Below are 17,915 nucleotides of genomic sequence, written 5' to 3'. Positions count from 1 at the left end.
AGCTTGGCTCAGTGGTTGAGCGTCGACCTATGAACCAGGAGGTCACAGTTCGATTCCCGGTCAGGGCACATGCCTGGGTTGCAGGCTTGATCCCCAGTAGGGGGCTTGCAGGAGGCAGCCAATCAATGATTCTCTCTCATCACTGATATTTCTATCTCTCTCTCCCTCTCCCTTCCTCTCTGAAATCAATAAAAATATATTTTAAAATATATATATTTAAAAAAAATAAAATGTCAAGAAATAATAATCTCCCTGTGCAGAGATGCCCCCAGACCAAAGGGCCAGCTTTGGAGTTAGAATATAAATTCTAATCCTATTCACTGTGTGAACATTAGCTGAGTCATCTCACCTCTGAGGGCCCAATGTGAGTGGGCAAAGTAGGTTTACAGTTGTTTGTATAGAAAACGATACAATAATTAATAAATAATAATACAAGAATAACCTCTGTGTTTCACGTACTCACGACAGTAAACTTGTTTTTGCCCACCCTGTATATACACATAGGGTTAACATGGGGGTGTCCGTGAGATGGCTGGCAGAGAACCTAGAACAACTGCTATTCCTTTCTTTTCGTTTTTATTATTGTGAAACATTACACACAGTGGGAAACACTATGATTTTCTGTTGCAGGCATCAGCCTGTGTGTATGCTTTAGCTAGTTCCTCCACAATCATTATTATGAGCCCAACCATCCTTTGGCTTGCTGTTATACTGTGTGTGTTTTTTGCATTTGATAGCACATGAGGGAAGATGAGCTGAGACTGGACCATGTGTGAACACTAGATTTCTCTGGGATATGTTTTGGGGTCCTGTATCTGGAATCTGATACCTAAAAATCATTAGAGTCACACAAAACAATGATGAGAAGAAACAGAGATCCACCAAACTTGAGCTATAAGGGTTTTTAGAATAACACCAGAAATGAATGACACTATGAATGACACTGAGGTAAGAATTACAAGTTTGGGGAAAATCGCACTGTTCAGGGTGGATTATGTGAGACAAAGAATCAAGCTTCTGAGTTCACTAAATTCAGGAAATTGCAGAGTGAGTACTACCAATGCCCAATTCTTTAAATAAATGGAGGGCATTATGAAAAGGGGTGAGAGGGACAAGGCAGACCTGCTGGGCAGGTTCAAAGATGCTGCATAGTCTCTAGCAAAGGCCCCAAGAACTTGTGACTTGCGATCAAGCTGGTTGGAACCATGGGTAGCCTAAATTTTATAAGAAAGAGAAAACTGGGGAGTCAGCGCTGGAGTGGACTCTGAATCATGCTTATGGAACGTGCAGGCCGAGTAGCAGGGTGCCCACAGAGGCACTCACTCCTGGCATCTGGGCAGAACCAGCCTTTGCTGTGCAGGTGGCACACACTGCAAATGTTTGGCATCCCTGGTTCCCGGCTCACAAATGCCAGGAGCGCTACCCGCTGGACATGGCAACCGAGAACATCTATTTCCAAAAGCCCATGGAAAGAGTGGGCTATGTTCCTGGTTAGGACCATCTGAGAGACACTGTCCAGTGACAAAGGACTTGTCCCAGGAGCCACTGAACCCAGGCGCCCCGTGACCGCTCACACGTGGTGATCAGTCTGTTTTTGCTTCTGTGGAGCATTGGGACCCTCCCCACGCGGACGACGGCTCACGTACCTCTGCAGCAGTGGCTCCAGCCACCCCTCGTGGCACTCACAGTGGCAGTCCAGGAAGGTCAGCACTTGGCCCTTTGCCGCGGAAGCCCCCAGCAGCCGGGCTCGCACCAGGCCCTCCCTCTTGTTGGCGCGGATCAGGCGCACCTTGGGCAGCTTTGACAGCTCATTTTCCAGGCGTTCCTTCAGGTGCTCTGGGGAGGCAAGGGGGACAATGAGGGACACACATCCCAAGCCAGGTCCTTCCAGGGCCACCCTGTCCCCAAAAGACAACTAAACAGACATAAGCCTCCTTTGCTCTGCCACCGGGAACGTGCTCACCTCACCCAGAACCAAGGCTGAAAGCACCCCAAAGGCCAGGGGAGGCTGGGGGGGAGGAATTCCAGAATCACCAAATGCCTAAAATGGGTGACATGTATGCAGATATATCTCAATAAAACTGTTACCCCCAAAATACATTACACCTTGACTTATGAACATTTAAAAATAAAAAGCTCAAGAACCATCTGACCACAATTTTTCTTAAAATTGTGTTAATATAAATTTGTTAATTTATGTTAATTAATTATGCAATATGCTATAAATTTTTAATTTATATGGAATAATCTATACTAATAAAAGCATAATATGCTAATTAGACCAGAAGTCCTTTTGGACGAAGCCAGGGCTGTGAGGGAAGCCCGGATCCCAGGTGCCAGAGGGAAGCTGGTGCCGGCAGCCGGGGGAAGGAAGACCTACTCTTGCACAAATTTCATGCATCGGGCCTCTAGTTTTAATATAAATGTTGTTATTATAGCTATATTATTATAGTTATATTAATGCACATTTTATTATATGATGTTAGTTCTGTTAATGTAAATTTTCTCAGTAGCATATTTCAGTTGACACAGTAATAGTAGTCATAACAATGGCAGCTAGCCTGAGAGGGCCGACTGTGCTCATTGCTAAGTGATTTACATGATTCTCACAACAATCCTACAAGGTAGGTACCACTATTACTCCCATTTTATAGATGAGAACACTAAGGCCAGGGAGGCTAAGGAACTTGTCAAGGTCAGGGTCACAGAGCACGTGAGCTGAGGGCCCATGATTTAAACCCACGGACTCTGTCTCCTTGAGTCCACAGGCTTAACACTGCCTCCCAGAGCTTTCTTGTGCACCTTCTGATCTTTATTAAAGAAATCTACAACTTGTCAGGAGAACATCCTCTTTTGCTAAAGAGGAAATGAGTCCTTAAAAGTTGAAAGGATGTGCCCACAGCTAGTGCTGACCCCAGACCCCCGACTCCATTCACAGGCTCTAGGGCTGGAGGCCCCCACTCACACCCCTCAGTGGTCAGGTGGAGGCTGGTAGGCACGCCTGGGGCAAAATAAAAATGAGAGAATTTCTCTACATCAAATGGGATCTGTCTCAAAGTCTTCAATCATCAAGAAAGTGGAAATTTTTATAAAATGTTCTAGGTTGCTTCATAGTTTGTGAAAATATTCTTGCCACTACAAAAAAAAGGTAACACTCATCAGTTGTTTTTTTTTTTCAATCCAAATATAACTGCAAGTAAGTTGATGGTAGGCGCAAGGCAGATGACTTCCCACGCAAAGATAACTTATGATGGTGCCCAGTGAATACCCCAAAAAGTGCACCTGTGGCCTCCTGAACTCATTGTGGATTTGGTCAGCTTTAATCTTCTGTCTGCTGAACTGTCTTCCCACACCCTCAAGGGGTGTCAGCCTCTTGGAGCTCAGACTGACAGTGCAGGTAGGGCGGGAGGAGGCAGGCAGGACTCTCACCTCCATTATGGCTTGAGTGAGCATCTCACCTGCTTTACAGGTTATCAGGATGGGAAAGGGAAGCTGTGGCCCTGCAGCACGTTTCTGAGGGAACTGAGCTGTGCTGGCAGGGGTTCGGACCATGCTCCTGCCTGCCACAGAATCCCATCAATCCAGTGAGTGCCCTAAAGATAACATTTTAAATCTGCTATTTGCTTCTGAATAAAGACATTGCTGAAATATTTTCGGCACTTTCTAGTTTAGTATTGCATAAAAATAGAAGTTACCATTTAACAAGTGCTAACACTATACCAGGCACTGGTACCTTGCTTTATCTCACTTAACCCTTGCAACAACCCTACAAGGTAGGAAATATTATTATTTTATTTTATCTATGTTAATGAATTACATTAATATATTTTAAAACAGGAGCTGAAGCCAAGGTTGAAACTGGTTAAGCTCCTTGCTCAAGGCTGCATGGCTGTGAAGTGTTGGAGTGGATTCAAGCCCATGCAGTATGAGCCAGAACAGTGTCCACACAGACAGGGAGGAAGGAACAAAAGGAAATGGAGATGAGTGCCTCCTCCGTGCTGCTGCTACGTGAGGGTCTGTCCTGTACATGTGCATAAATCCCTGATCTCATTTACTCCTCACCACAACCCTGAGGCGGTGTGGATAAACCCATTTGCCCATGAGAAACAGACTCAGAGAAAGACAAATGAGCAGGGACTCGTCTTGCTGCCCAGGGATCCCCAGTGCCTAGAACAGCACCCAGCACACCGTAGAAACTCAAAAACTGTTCACTGAATAATGAAGGACCAGCCCTGGGCTGCATGTGAATGGCCGGATCCTAGGTCACTGGTCAGGCCTGTAGGGACGCTGACCACCCTGTTCATGGAACACCTCTCCCTGGCTTCAGTTCTTTTGTCTGGGCTGCCCCTTTTGATCTCAAACTCAACACATCCAAAACCAGACACCCCTTTCCTCTCCCAGACCTGTTCCTCCTGTCCTGGGTGGCTTGTCCTGCTCTCAGATGGCACCACCATTCACCCGGGGACCCATGCCAGAAGCCCATGGGTCCTCCTTGCATCTCAGCCAGTCTCCGGCCCTGTGGATGCCACCACTCGAGCACCCCTAGTCCCACCTCCCTCCCTTTCCTCTGCCACCACCTGACTCTAAGCCTCCATTTCTCGCCTGGGCCACCCCTACAGCCCCCTGGCCTCCTGACCCAGCTCCTCTGTACACCATTCTCCACAGTCCAGCCCAGAGGGATTCTCCCCAACAGCTCTCCTGCTTAAAACCCTGCCTGGGCTCTCCCTGCCCTTAGAACAAAGTCCCAGCTCCTTGGCCTTGTGTTCTCACTGCACCCTTCTCCACCTCTTCTCCCTGCCTCTCCCCAAGCAGCTGGCCCTCCATCCTTCCTGAACCACTGGCAGGTCCTACACAATCCACACGGAGCTGCACCTCCGGCCTTTCCACATCTATGCCCTCCACTTGAAACACCCTCCCTCCTCCTTTGCTGTCCAGAAACTATTCGACCTTTGAGGCTACCAGGAAGGTCAACCACCCATCCTGAGCACCCAGCACAGTGAGTCCCTTTCCCATGTTTCCTGGAGCACCATGTGGTAGAACCCTCAGTCATTACATCTGTGTCCCTCCTCCAGGCTCTGAGCTCCCTAAGAGCAGGAGCTGGACACAGACAGGGGGATGCAGGAGGCCTGTCCTTACCAGGCCTTATCGCATTCTCACCTCCCAGGCACTGTCATGGAAAGCTAGGTCCCACCAAGAGCCCATGTCAGGGGCTTACCTCTATCACTGTAGTCATCCACAAGGATAACTTCTTCTAGCAGGATGTCTGGGGACGTCTCGAGGACACTGTAAACTGTCCGAAGGAGAGTTGACCAGGCTTCATTATAAAATGCGATGATAATAGATGTCGTGGGCAATTGATCATAATCATATTTCTTTTCTTTGCACCTGCAAATACAACACAACTTCAGGAATGGAGAACCGACTGTTGACTGTGTGTGTACCCGGCCAGGCGGGTGCTGGGGATGGGATGAAGGGGCATAGGTCAAGACCAGGTCATGGGAACAGTGAGATTTTCATAATGTTCCCTTCCATGGACCATCTATTCTGAGGAAAGCCAGCCGCCATCCGTGAGGATGGAGCTGCTCTTAGCCTATGGAGAGGTGTATGGAGCGAGAGACTGAGGTCTCCCACTACAGCCAGTATAAACTTTCCAGCAAGGGATGTGCCTGCTTTTATTAATTTATTTTTTTTATTTAATCCTGACCCAAGGATATGTTTTTATTAATTTTAGGGAGAGAGGAAGGGAGAGAGTGAAGTTTTCGAAAATCAAGTCGATGCGATTTAAAGAACTGTCCTTTAGTCTAAAATCACATCCCTACTGTTCTGGATTAAAATTTATTCCTTCTCAAAATACCACATGATCTCACTCATTCATGGACAATAGAAACCATTATAAACTTTTGAACAATAATAGATACAGAGGCAGAGCTGCCTCAAACAGATTGTCAAACTGCAGCGGGAAGGCCGGGGAGGGTTGGGGGGCAGGAGGTAGGGGGGTAAGAGATCAACTAAAGGACTTGTATGCATGCATATAAGCATAACCAATGGACATAAGACACTGGGTGATAGGGGAGGCTAGGGGACTGTCTAGGGCGGGGGGATAAAATGGACACATATGTAATACCCTTTGTAATACTTTAAGCAATAAAAAAAAAATTTATTCCTTCTCATAATAATAAGCAGGAGGACAGAAAAAGCTCTGCTGGACCGAATAGAGTTGGGACAGGATGTCAGCCCGTCCTCAGAGTTTCTGTTTTCGTGTTTCCATTGGTCTGTGACAACCCAAAGCCCAAGGCCACTTTTCTCACTTGTCTAGGTGGGTTCTCTATTTGAGTCCCCTTAAGTCACAAGAACGCTGCATACCACTTTGGCAACACACACTCAGAGCTTTAAAATGCTCCTCTTCTCTTTGATGTCATATTACTGTATCTAAGAACTTCTCATCTAAGACAATAATCAGAAATGTCCTAAAGGAGGCTTGTGGTAAAAATTTTTCTTTGCAACATTATTTATAATATCAAAAATCTATTGACAATTTCAATGCCCAACAAGAAATGGTTAAATAAAACGTAGCATGGCTGCATGAAGAAATGCTACATGGCCACCCAAAACCACATCTTCAGAGGATATTTAACAATAAAAGACAATGACAACATTATATTGTTAATAAAAAAACAGAGTACAAATCTATACAGCATAATGCCAGTTCTATACACAACAATGTGTGTATGCACGTGCTCACACATAAGCAATAAACAGTAAGAAATATGCCATAATGTTAACAATGGTTATCTCTGAGCAGTAGATTATTTCTGATTATTTAATTTTTATGTTTTCCTGCATTCTAAAATTGTTCCATAATGAATATGCATCATTCTTATAATCACAAAAGAGATTATTTTTTAAAAGCTGGATCCTATTTCTTTAGCTCCCATAGCAAATGCCTTCAATGAACAATAATTTAAGATTCTGGCCTTTCCTTTCTCTGGGCCTGGTAGTTTCTCCTTCTTTCTTTAAAATCCCTTACAGGCGTTCTCCTTTGTGACTGCTCAACGTGCCCTTCTGGAATGTTTTCACAAAAAATACTTTCCCCAGAGGAACCAAGATGGCAGCATAGGTTAACGCCGGAGTTTGCTGCTTTGAACAACTACTTCAAAAGTGAAACTAAAAGACGGAAGGGACATCACCCAGAACCACAGGAACGCTGGCTGAGTGGAAGTCCTACAACTAGGAGGAAAGAGAAACGCATATGGACACTCAGAGGAGGCGCAGTGCTGAAGTCAAATTCTGAGGTGCGGAGTGCGCGGAGCGGGCTGGCGGCGGAGGGCGCGGTTGGCGTTTTCAATCGGGAGGGAGTCGCAGACTCTGAGCTCCAGATACAGGCGAGTCTTTAGGGACCCAGACTCAAACGGGAGAAGCGGGACTGTCTGGCTTCGGTCAGAGCGAGTGCAGCTTTCTCTCCCAGCTTTGCAGCGGGTGCTGGGACTCAGAGAGGCAGAGCCCCTGGGGACAGGACTGAGAGCCGCCATAACTGCTCTCTCCGGCCCACCCTGTTGATCCTATGCTACCCGCCCTACCCAAGCCCTGCACAGAGGCATTTGCCGGATAGCCTCAGGCAAAGGCTAGATTAGCACCTCCCTAGAGGACATAAGTTCTCTCACTGCTGACACAGCTGATTCTCATAGCCACTTGGCCTGGAGGTCAAACCCTCCCTAGTATTAGCTACAACAATCAAGGTTTAACTATAAGACTGCGAACAAAGACCACTAGGGGGTGCACCAAGGAAGCATAACAAAATGCGGAGACAAAGAAACAGGACAAAATTGTCAATGGAAGATATAGAGTTCAGAACCACACTTTTAAGGTCTCTCAAGAACTGTTTAGAAGCCGCCGATAAACTTAATGAGATCTACAAGAAAACTAATGAGACCCTCGATGTTATGTTGGGGAACCAACTAGAAATTAAGCATACACGGACTGAAATAACAAATATTATACAGACTCCCGACAGCAGACCAGAGGAGCGCGAGAATCAAGTCAATGATTTGAAATGCGAGGAAGCAAAAAACACCCAACTGGAAAAGCAAAATGAAAAAAGAATCCAAAAATGCGAGGACAGTGTAAGGAGCCTCTGGGACAGCTTCAAGCGTACCAACATCAGAATTATAGGGGTGCCAGAAGATGAGAGAGAGCAAGATATTGAAAACCTATTTGAAGAAATAATGACAGAAAACTTCCCCCACCTGGTGAAAGAAATGGACTTACAGGTCCAAGAAGCGCGGAGAACCCCAAACAAAAGGAATCCAAAGAGGACCACACCAAGACACATCATAATTAAAATGCCAAGAGCAAAAGATAAAGAGAGAATCTTAAAAACAGCAAGAGAAAGAAACTCAGTTACCTACAAGGGAATACCCATACGACTGTCAGCTGATTTCTCAACAGAAACTTTGCAGGCCAGAAGGGAGTGGCAAGAAATATTCAAAGTGATGAATACCAAGAACCTACAACCAAGATTACTTTATCCAGCAAAGCTATCATTCAGAATTGAAGGTCAGATAAAGAGCTTCACAGATAAGGAAAAGCTAAAGGAGTTCATCACCACCAAACCAGGATTATATGAAATGCTGAAAGGTATCCTTTAAGAAGAGGAAGAGGAAGAAAAAGGTAAAGATACAAATTATGAACAACAAATATGCATCTATCAACAAGTGAATCTAAGAATCAAGTGAATAAATAATCTGATGAACAGAATGAACTGTTGATTATAATAGAATCAGGGACATAGAAAGGGAATGGACTGACTATTCTTGGGGGGGAAAGGGGTGTGGGAGATGTGGGAAGAGACTGGACAAAAATCGTGCACCTATGGATGAGGACAGTGGGTGGGGAGTGAGGGCGGAGGGTGGGGCGGGAATTGGGAGGAGGGGAGTTATGGGGGGGGAAAAAAAGGAACAAATGTAATAATCTGAACAATAAAGATTTAAAAAAAAAAACAAAACAAATTATGAACAACAAATATGCATCTATCAACAAGTGAATCTAAGAATCAAGTGAATAAATAATCTGATGAACAGAATGAACTGGTGATTATAATAGAATCAGGGACATAGAAAGGGAATAGACTGACTATCCTTGGGGGGGAAAGGGGTGTGGGAGATTCGGGAAGAGACTGGACAAAAATCGTGCACCTATGGATGAGGACAGTGGGTGGGGAGTGAGGGCGGAGGGTGGGGCGGGAACTGGGAGGAGGGGAGTTATGGGGGGGGGGGAAGAGGAACAAATGTAATAATCTGAACAATAAAGATTTTAAAAAAAAAATACTTTCCCCTTTGCCTGGCTGATAAAAAGCTGAGCATCCTTCAATTAGACGAGAACAACTCTGAGTCACCCAGGGTCCCATTTTTGCCTAGGGGACAAAAGGAAGCTCAAAGCAGTCTAGCCGGTGTGGCTCAGTGGTTGAGCGTCGACCCAGGAACCCGATGTCACTGGTTTGATTCCTGGTCAGGGCACAAGCCTGAGTTTCAGGCTTGATCCCCAGTGCAGGGCGTGCAAGAGGCAGCCGATTGATGTTTCTTAGCAATGTTTCTATCTCCCTACCCCTCTCCCTTCCTCTCTCCCTAAAATCATTAAAAATAAACAAACAAGCAAATAAATAATTTTAAAAAGGAAACTCAGAGCCCAATTCACTGCTGACTCACAGAAGCCATCCTTTCCTTAACTTTCTGGTATAACCAGGTGCTTTGTGAGGGCAATGGCTGAACTGTCATTTTCTCTGGGTATCCCGCATGCCTTGCATTGTACCTGGTAATGGTAGTAGCACGTATTAGGTGCTTACTACGTGATAGGCAGTATAAGCACTTCACATGCATTATTCCATTTAATCTCCACTAACACAATACATGTCTATGTAGTGTATGGAGATGAATGAAATGGGTGCAGTAAACGCCTCCTGAGCTTTTATCTTTGTTTTCAGGTTATCGCACTGAAAATTCCTATTCTTTGTAGAACAGGCCAGGGAGGTCATCATGTCCACTGGTGTGTTTTATCTGCCCAGATTCCTTCTTCCTTTCTTCACAGTATTGCACTGTGATTTCCCTTTCAGAAACTATGCCTCCTGGACTCTCAGCCTGTGTGGTTACACATACACACACACACACACACACACACACACACACACACACACACGTACATTTACATACACACAGTCCTCTGGTAAGGTCAAATGCCCCAGTCCTGACCAGTCAACATTTTCTGATGATATCAATTGAATCTCTGAATCCAGGGCCCAAAATAATCTGAACCCAGTTCTCACCCCAGACCTTTCTACTATAGAAGTCAGTATGTTTTCTTTTACATTTAAGTCCGTTTCCATTGGGTTTTCAGTCACTTTCAACCCAAAGAACCCCAAGAGAGAAAAAGTATAACAAAAAGAAAGCATAAAATAAGATGATATAATTAAATCCTAAAGTATCAATAAGCACAATAAATATAAATGAACATGACTATCTAGTTAAAGTCAAAGATTGTCAGTCTGGATTTAAAAACAAACAAACACAAAATTCAACATGCTAGAGACACACTTCAAACATAATTACACAGCATGAGTGGGAAAACTAAACACGCTCTAAACTTAAAGAACTGATTCAAAGAAAAGGTGCCACTCTGACAGCCACATGCTGAATCTAATAAGAATAAAATATCTCGCAGTTTACAGCCTTGTTGGAGAAGCAAAAGAAGCATCAGTCTAATCTCCACACTATGTGTGATGTTTTTCCAAAGATAATGTTATCAAAATAGACAAGGAGGCTACCTCCCTGCAAAAAGTGAAATTCTAACCAACTCCCTCCTGCTAATCCCTGCAAGACACAAACACTTTTGCTAAATTACCTAATTTGAGCTATTTTGAGACTGTCATCCCAGCACCCAAATCCTGATCCCTAAACTTAGATACATCAGCAATTACAGTATTGATAAGGCTAAAACCAGAGCAAGCATTTAAAAAATGCAAATAGCTGTGTATTTAGACACTTTCCTAACCAGTGGTTCAAACTCCTCTGCTATGGCAGAGAACGCCCGATGTTCTTATGCGTGGCATCCTCATCCAAGTGCCCATGAAAATGCACTGTCACTCAACTTTCCTCTCTGGCTAAATGAGTCAGAACACAAATGAGAATGACATCCTAGTGATGATCTCAAGGCTTCTCTGACCTAGGAAAACGAAAACTTTCGGCAAATATTGGGAGTGCAAAATTGTTAGCAATCACTTGCTTGTGACACACCTTCCAATGACTGTGATGTCATCACTAGTTTCAACTGCACTTGGTCTGATTTTAATCCCCACTTTGTCTACTTCTGGTACTCTCCCACACCCTCCAAAGCACCCACCCTTAATCTTCTGAGTGAGAAATCTTTAGGCTCTCAGCCAGTAGCTTTCAACACTAGTTGACATCAGCCTTAGCCTAGCCCTAGGCTCTACCCACAGAAAATTATATTTAATTGTTCTGGGGATGGTCTCTGAAATCAATCTTTTTAAGTCTCCAAAGGCCACAAACCCAGCTATCTGGCTTCCCACTTTGGCTGGCTGCCATCTCAGAGTGAAAGTTCCCTCTCCAGGCTTTGCTCAAATGATATGGGAGTTGTTAAAGGGTTTTGCAAACCCTAAACTATATCACCATGCAAGGATTGCTTGTCATCCTCCACCTCTTCCTCCTTGATTCGGTGCAATAACGAACAAAAATAAAGCTGTGCTCTAATCCACTGGCATGTAAAGTATTAGACTCAGACGAGCTGGGGTCTACAACAAGTTTTAAGGTAGTGGTTCTCAACCTTCCTAATGCCGCGACCCTTTAATACAGTTCCTCATGTTGTGGTGACCCCCAACCATAAAATTATTTTCGTTGCTACTTCATAACTGTAATTTTGCTACTGTTATGAATCATAATGTAAATATCTGATATGCAGGATGTATTTTCATTGTTACAAATTGAACATAATTAAAGCATAGTGATTAATCACAAAAACAATACGTAATTATATATGTGTTTTCCGATGGTCTTAGGCGACCCCTGTGAAAGGGTCGTTCGATCCCCAAAGGGGTCTCGACCCACAGGTTGAGAACCGCTGTTTTAAGGAATTAGAACCAACACTCCTAAGTTTTTCTATCAGTCTGGAATCAAACCTGAAGGAATTTGAAACCGACCACTGCAGTCCACGGGCTAATGCTCTAACCACTGAGCAACTGGCCAGGGCCCATATGTATATTTTCAAAATCTATTTCCATACCTGGAAAAATCTAGAAGGATGACAGCAAAATGTTAACAGTGGTTCTCCCCAGGGTGGTAAATTTATAGGTGATTTTTATTTTTTGAACATCTATTGTTTTTATAATTAAAACAGATAATTGACTCCACCCAAAAGGGAGGAGAGAATAAAAGATCTGAGTTCTAACCATGGCTGGTGTGGCTCAGGGGTTAGAGCATAGGCGCATGTACCAAAGTGTCACGGGTTCTATTCATGGTCAAGGAAGGGCACATACCTGGGTGTCAGGTTTGAACCTTGGCCTAGGTCCCAGAGCGTGTGGGAGGCAACCAATAGATGTGTCTCTCACATCAATGTTTCTCTCTCTCTCTCTCTCTCTCTCTCTCTCTCTCTCCCCTCCCTCCCTTCTTCTCTACTTCCACTCTCTCTAAAAATCAATGGAAAAACATCCTCGGGTGAGGATTAACAAAAAAACCCCAAACATCTAGGTTCTAGATCAGCTCTCCCCAGATCTGAGTGTTAACTTGGCTTCTTCTCTTAGTTGAGACTGGATGCTGCCTCAGGGCCTTCCCTCCTGTAACATTCAAGCTTCTTAACAACCCCTCCGCTTATTAATTAGATTCCCAAGGGACCAAATCTCCCATCCAGACTGTGAACTCATAACCTGCCATTCCTCAGGCTAAATCTAAAGAGCCTGATTAAGTCCTCACCCCTGTATGAACTATAAAAGTGAGTCACCAAGAAAGGCCCTGACACTATTGGCCACACCAAAGTTATACCTCAAGGCCTGGCAGGGCTGAGCCCAACAGAGATAAGCATACCTTTCTCTCCAGCTAGGCGAGAATAACCCAACAGGCCTTGCAGCAGGAATTAAAGGCTAGAGGTATTCAGACTCCTTATCGTGCTGGGTTAGGATTAACTTCCCAGGGTCAATGCCACAGCAGGATCTATAAGCAAATCCTGATAGGACACAGGGCAGCTGCGTCACCATGGAGACAGGATACCATAGCCCATAGGTCATCCGCAGTGTCCCAAAGCGATTTCACAACTGGGACAATAAAGGAAGTAGGAATCCAGAAAAGAAAAACTTTATGACCAATCCCTAGACGACTCTTAGAAGTGGCCTACTGAGTAAGTTGTTAGCAACAGGGAAGAGAGGAAAACTAACAAGAATTGAGTGCGGCCAAAACCAGTTTAGCTCAGTGGATAGAGCGTCGACCTGCGGACTGGGGGGTCCCGGGTTCGATTCCAGTCGGGGGCGTGTGCCTGGGTTGCGGGCATATCCCCAGTGGGGGATGTGCGGGGGGCGGCTGATCGATGTTTCTCTCTCATCGATGTTTCTGGCTCTCTGTCTCTCTCCCTTCCTCTCTGTGAAAAATCAATAAAATATATTTTAAAAAAAAGAAAAAAGAACTGAGTGCACAGTGTGTTCCCAAGTGTTAGGTGCTTTATTACTGCCTAGGTTGCGTCTTTTTACTCATTCCCCATTTTTTGTTGTTGTTGTTAATCCTCACCCAAGGATTTTCAGAGAGAGTGGAAGGGAGGGTGGGGGAAGGAAGGGGAGAGAGAGAGGGAGGGAGGGAGGGAGGGAGGGAGGGAGGGAGAGGGAGAAAGAGAGAGAGAGAGAGAGAGAGAGTGCTTCCTGCATGAGGGAGCTGGGGATGAACCTGCAAACCAGGTACATGCCTTTGACCAGGAACTGAACCCATGACCCTTTGGTTCTCAGGCCAACACTCTACCCACTGCGCACACCAGCCAGGGCTACTCATTCCCTATTTTGCAGCTAAGGAAACAGGCTCAGAGAAGCTAGATAGCTTGCTTAAGATCACAGAGCTGATGAACAAAAGAGTGAGAATTTTATCTCACATGGGCTGGGTTTGAACCCTAGAAAGCTTCCCCTACCAGTGGTCAGCAAACTGCGGCTCACAGGCCACATGCGGCTCTTTGGCCCCTTGAGTGTGGCTCTTCCACAAAATACCGACTTCTGCGCATGGGCCACGAAGTTTCAATCGCACTGTATGTGTGCGCCCACACGTGGTATTTTGTGGAAGAGGCACACTCAGGGGCCAAAGAGCCACATGTGGCTCGAAAGCCATAGTTTGCCGACCACTGCCCTAAACTGTTACTCAGTGAGAACCCTTGGGTTTCAAAGAGATAAACATGCATTCAGCCATTTGGATGAAGTGAAGGGAACTGCTACCAATCCCAACAAACTTCTCAAAAAGATTAACAGGGAAAATGCCTCAGGCAAAAGCAGGAGGCTAGCCGTGAACAGATCTCAAAAAATAGGGAGGTGCAAGTCCATCCAAACTTTGCAGAGGTAGGGCCACCTCGTGCAGACATTCATTCTCTCTCCGGCCAAGGATCCACAGGGCAGGTCCCTTAAATCCGGAAATCAGTGCCAAGGGAACCAAGAGGGTCACGTCCCCCCACGTTCCACCACTTTCTAGTTGTCACCTCTCCTCTCTGGGCCTATTTCCACGCCTGTAAATTAGGAAAGACAAGGATCAGGGAGGGGTAGCAGGTGCCTGATACACACAGCAGGCTGCCCAACTCTGAGCTCTCTTTTCCTCAGTCTTTAAGGAGTGGATCAAGCAGGGAACTGGAAGATTCCCACCAACTGAGGAAAAGAGAGAGGAGGCCAGAAGGGCTGTCCTCCTGCCAGCGTGTTCCCTTCTCAAAACCTGGGCAGTGGGCACCAAGCGCCCAGCCAGCAGCTCCAGTAGGAATTGGGCCTTTGACCACACAGGCTCTGGGCCAGCACCACCCACAGGAGTGAAGCGGGCTCGACCACAGCCAGAAGGCGCCCTTCCCACCAGCCACTCCTACCTGCCTTCCTCCTCCTAACGCTCAGGTGAGAGGGAAGGTGGATTGCAGCCTCTGACGTGGCTGGAATCCTTCACGGCCCAGGCGCACGCATAACTAAATGGAGCCTGTCTTGAACCCCAGGAGTCCTTGGCTTTGCAAAGGCAGGAAGATACTGGCAGAGCTGGACTGAGGGTGCTGTGCGGCCCAGGAAGGGCACCCAATGGGGGTCTCATCTTAAACCTGTCGGCTTAGTCCCGATCCCCACTTTTCTGGACCGAATGACAGACTTTCCGAAGAGGGAGAGAGCCAAGAGACCACATAGGAACAGATTCCTCAATTTCTGACATTTTTTCTGTCTTCATTTTTTAAAACTTTCTTGCGCCCCTCCCCCCATGTGAACCCTTCCACGGCCAAGTCCCGAGAAAGACTCAATAAGACGCGCAAGCCCCAGGTATGTTGAGACCCCACGGCCACCAGGCCACTCCACAGATGCGGAAACTGGGGCGCCCCGGCTCCGCGGGCAAGGCTCCTCCGGCCACCTGCGGACTCACAGCGGGTTCCAGCGCTCCGGCAGGCGGCGGTGCAGCGAGATGCGGTCGCTAAGGTAGATGTTGATCTGATGCAGCCGCACGCTCTCCTCCTGCAGCCGCAGTTCCTCGCCCTCCAGCTGCAGCCGCACCGCCTCGCCCCGCGCGCCCAAAGCGTCCTCCGGCACCGGTGGCCGCGGCAGGACCGGGTCGCGCCGGCCGGAGCGCGGGGTGCGCGAGGGTCTCGGCTCGGCCGTCCTGGCCGCACGTTGCGCTCTCAGCACCGAGCCCAGCCCGACCAGCGCCAGCAACGCCAGCAGCACCAGCAGCGCCTCCCGGCCGCGCCTTAGCCCCCGTGGGCAGCGCCGCCACGCCGAGCGCCCCCACATGCGCCCACCAGCGGCTGCCAGCGCTCGGCGCGCCCCGCGGTGGCGGGGCAGCCGGGACCCGGATCCCGGAACAGCGCCGCCTCGCCCCGCCCTGGCCCGCCCACTGCCCGCCCCCTGCCCGCCCCACCTGCGCCCCGCCCCCTTCCTTCCCCGCCCGCCCATTGGAGCCGGGTCCCCTGGAGGAGGAGGAGGAGGATGGCCATTCCCCACAGCTCTGCGTGGGCTTGCAGAGACTTGCACCTGCTGGCTGGGCTGTGTGTATTATTTAAAAAATAACGGCCTGACCAGCGTGGTTGAGTGTCGACCTATGAACCCTGATCAGAGTTCTATTCCTGGTCAGGGCACAGAATCGACCCCCATTGGGGAAGGAGGGAGGGGAAGAGAAAGGGGCGTGCAGGAGGCAGCCGATTAATGATTCTCATCACTGATGTTTCTATCGCTCTCCTTCTCTCTTCCTCTCTGAAATCAATAAAAAAATATATTAAAAAAAAAAATAAAAACAGCCAAAGCCGGTTTGGCTCAGTGGATAGAGCGTCGGCCTGTGGACTGAAAGGTCCCAGGTTCGATTCCGGTCGAGGGCACGTACCTGGGTTGCGGGCACATCCCCAGTAGGGGATGTGCAGGAGGCGGCTGATCGATGTTTCTCTCTCATCAATGTTTCTAGCTCTCTATCTCTCTCCCTTCCTCTCTGTAAAAAATCAATAAAATATATTTTTAAAAAAATAAAAATAAAAACAAAAGGTAACGACGTAAAACCTTTAGCTCAACGCCTGGCACATCGTAAGCACTCAGTAACTGTTGGCTACAGGGCGCTAAGAATTTTACTGCCATTATCACATCTGACCCTTATACAGTCCAGTGAGAGAGCACTAAGACTATAAACTCCATGTTACAGATGAGAAGACTGAGGCACTGCAAGGCTGAGTGACACCAGGCTGTCCACTGAGGCCTGCAGGCCCCACCTAAGACATATTGTTCAGGTCCCTTGAGTAACAAAGCCTCCTCTGGCTCCCTCCTAGCGGGCATTTGTGTTTCTTAGCTTCACTTTACAGATACCTCCAAGAAGCCGATCAAAGCAATGAACTATCCCCTCAGAAAAACACACACATACACACCTATAATATGATCGCACACATGACAAGCCATCAATTCATGGTAAATACCCTCGGCCTTGGCTCCAGGTTTCCTTTGGAGGCATTGAGGGAATAAGGGAGCCACAGGGGCTGGACATACAGTATTTAACAGGTCAAGACTAGAATGAGACATGAAGATCTCTCTGAGGTGCAAAATTTGAGAGTGGGCCAAAAAAACTCAGTAATCAAAATAAGTAATATTTTTTTCAAAATCAAAATGAATGCAAAAATCCATGATGAAACAAAATATCGACGTTTTAAATAAAGGCAGAATCTGACCCTGGCTCACCTCACTCACATCCTAATCCCAGCCCTGATTGTACTAGGATGTGTAACTCCAACTATTGAAAAAAATCTGCATTATTAACCGGTACACCTGGCAGGACTCATCACCTGGCCCTGCCCCCTGTTCACTTGCCCACTTCCGGCTGCTCAGGTGGCCCCTCCCCCTTGTCTGGCATGATTGCCTGGCCTTGCCCCCTTTGGGAGCTGGCGGAGCCGCCTGTGAGCTGGGCTGAGTTGAGGGGGAGGTGGGCTGAGGGTAGGGACCTCTGCTCCCCGTCTCTGAGCCTCAGTTTTGGCATCTGGAATATGAGCACAACAACCCAGTATCTGGCTCCTGTCAACCCAGGTGCTCCAGGAAGCAGAGACCCAGGCTGGACTCATTGGTGGGAAGGCCTGGGAGGTAAGGGCGGGGATGTGGGGTACCCTGCATCATTCAAGCTGAGGGCTTGGCAAGTCAGCGAGGAGTCCCTGAGCCACGAAGCCTGCACTTCCCACCAAACAGCCTGCCCTGG

The 17,915-nt window shown here is 47.1% G+C and overlaps 1 protein-coding gene across 1 annotated transcript in view; it reads right to left on the bottom strand.

The window, feature by feature from the left end:
• The window catches only part of GALNT12 (polypeptide N-acetylgalactosaminyltransferase 12), a 28,184-nt gene extending 12,123 nt beyond the window's left edge, over positions 1 to 16,061 (bottom strand). Inside the window, exons 1-3 of the mRNA XM_059657469.1 lie at positions 15,621 to 16,061; positions 5,216 to 5,385; positions 1,647 to 1,836 (exon numbers count right to left, since the gene is read on the bottom strand). Coding sequence (XP_059513452.1) covers positions 1,647 to 1,836; positions 5,216 to 5,385; positions 15,621 to 15,985 — 725 coding nt within the window. The 5' untranslated portion in view covers positions 15,986 to 16,061. The remainder of the gene's footprint in view (positions 1 to 1,646; positions 1,837 to 5,215; positions 5,386 to 15,620) is intronic.
• Positions 16,062 to 17,915: the final 1,854 nt, after the last annotated feature.

Source organism: Myotis daubentonii, chromosome 11, assembly GCF_963259705.1.
Source record: "Myotis daubentonii chromosome 11, mMyoDau2.1, whole genome shotgun sequence".
NCBI lineage: Eukaryota > Metazoa > Chordata > Mammalia > Chiroptera > Vespertilionidae > Myotis > Myotis daubentonii.
The sequence above is the reverse complement of the archived record's forward strand: the minus strand, read 5'-3'. Positions and strand labels throughout refer to the sequence as shown.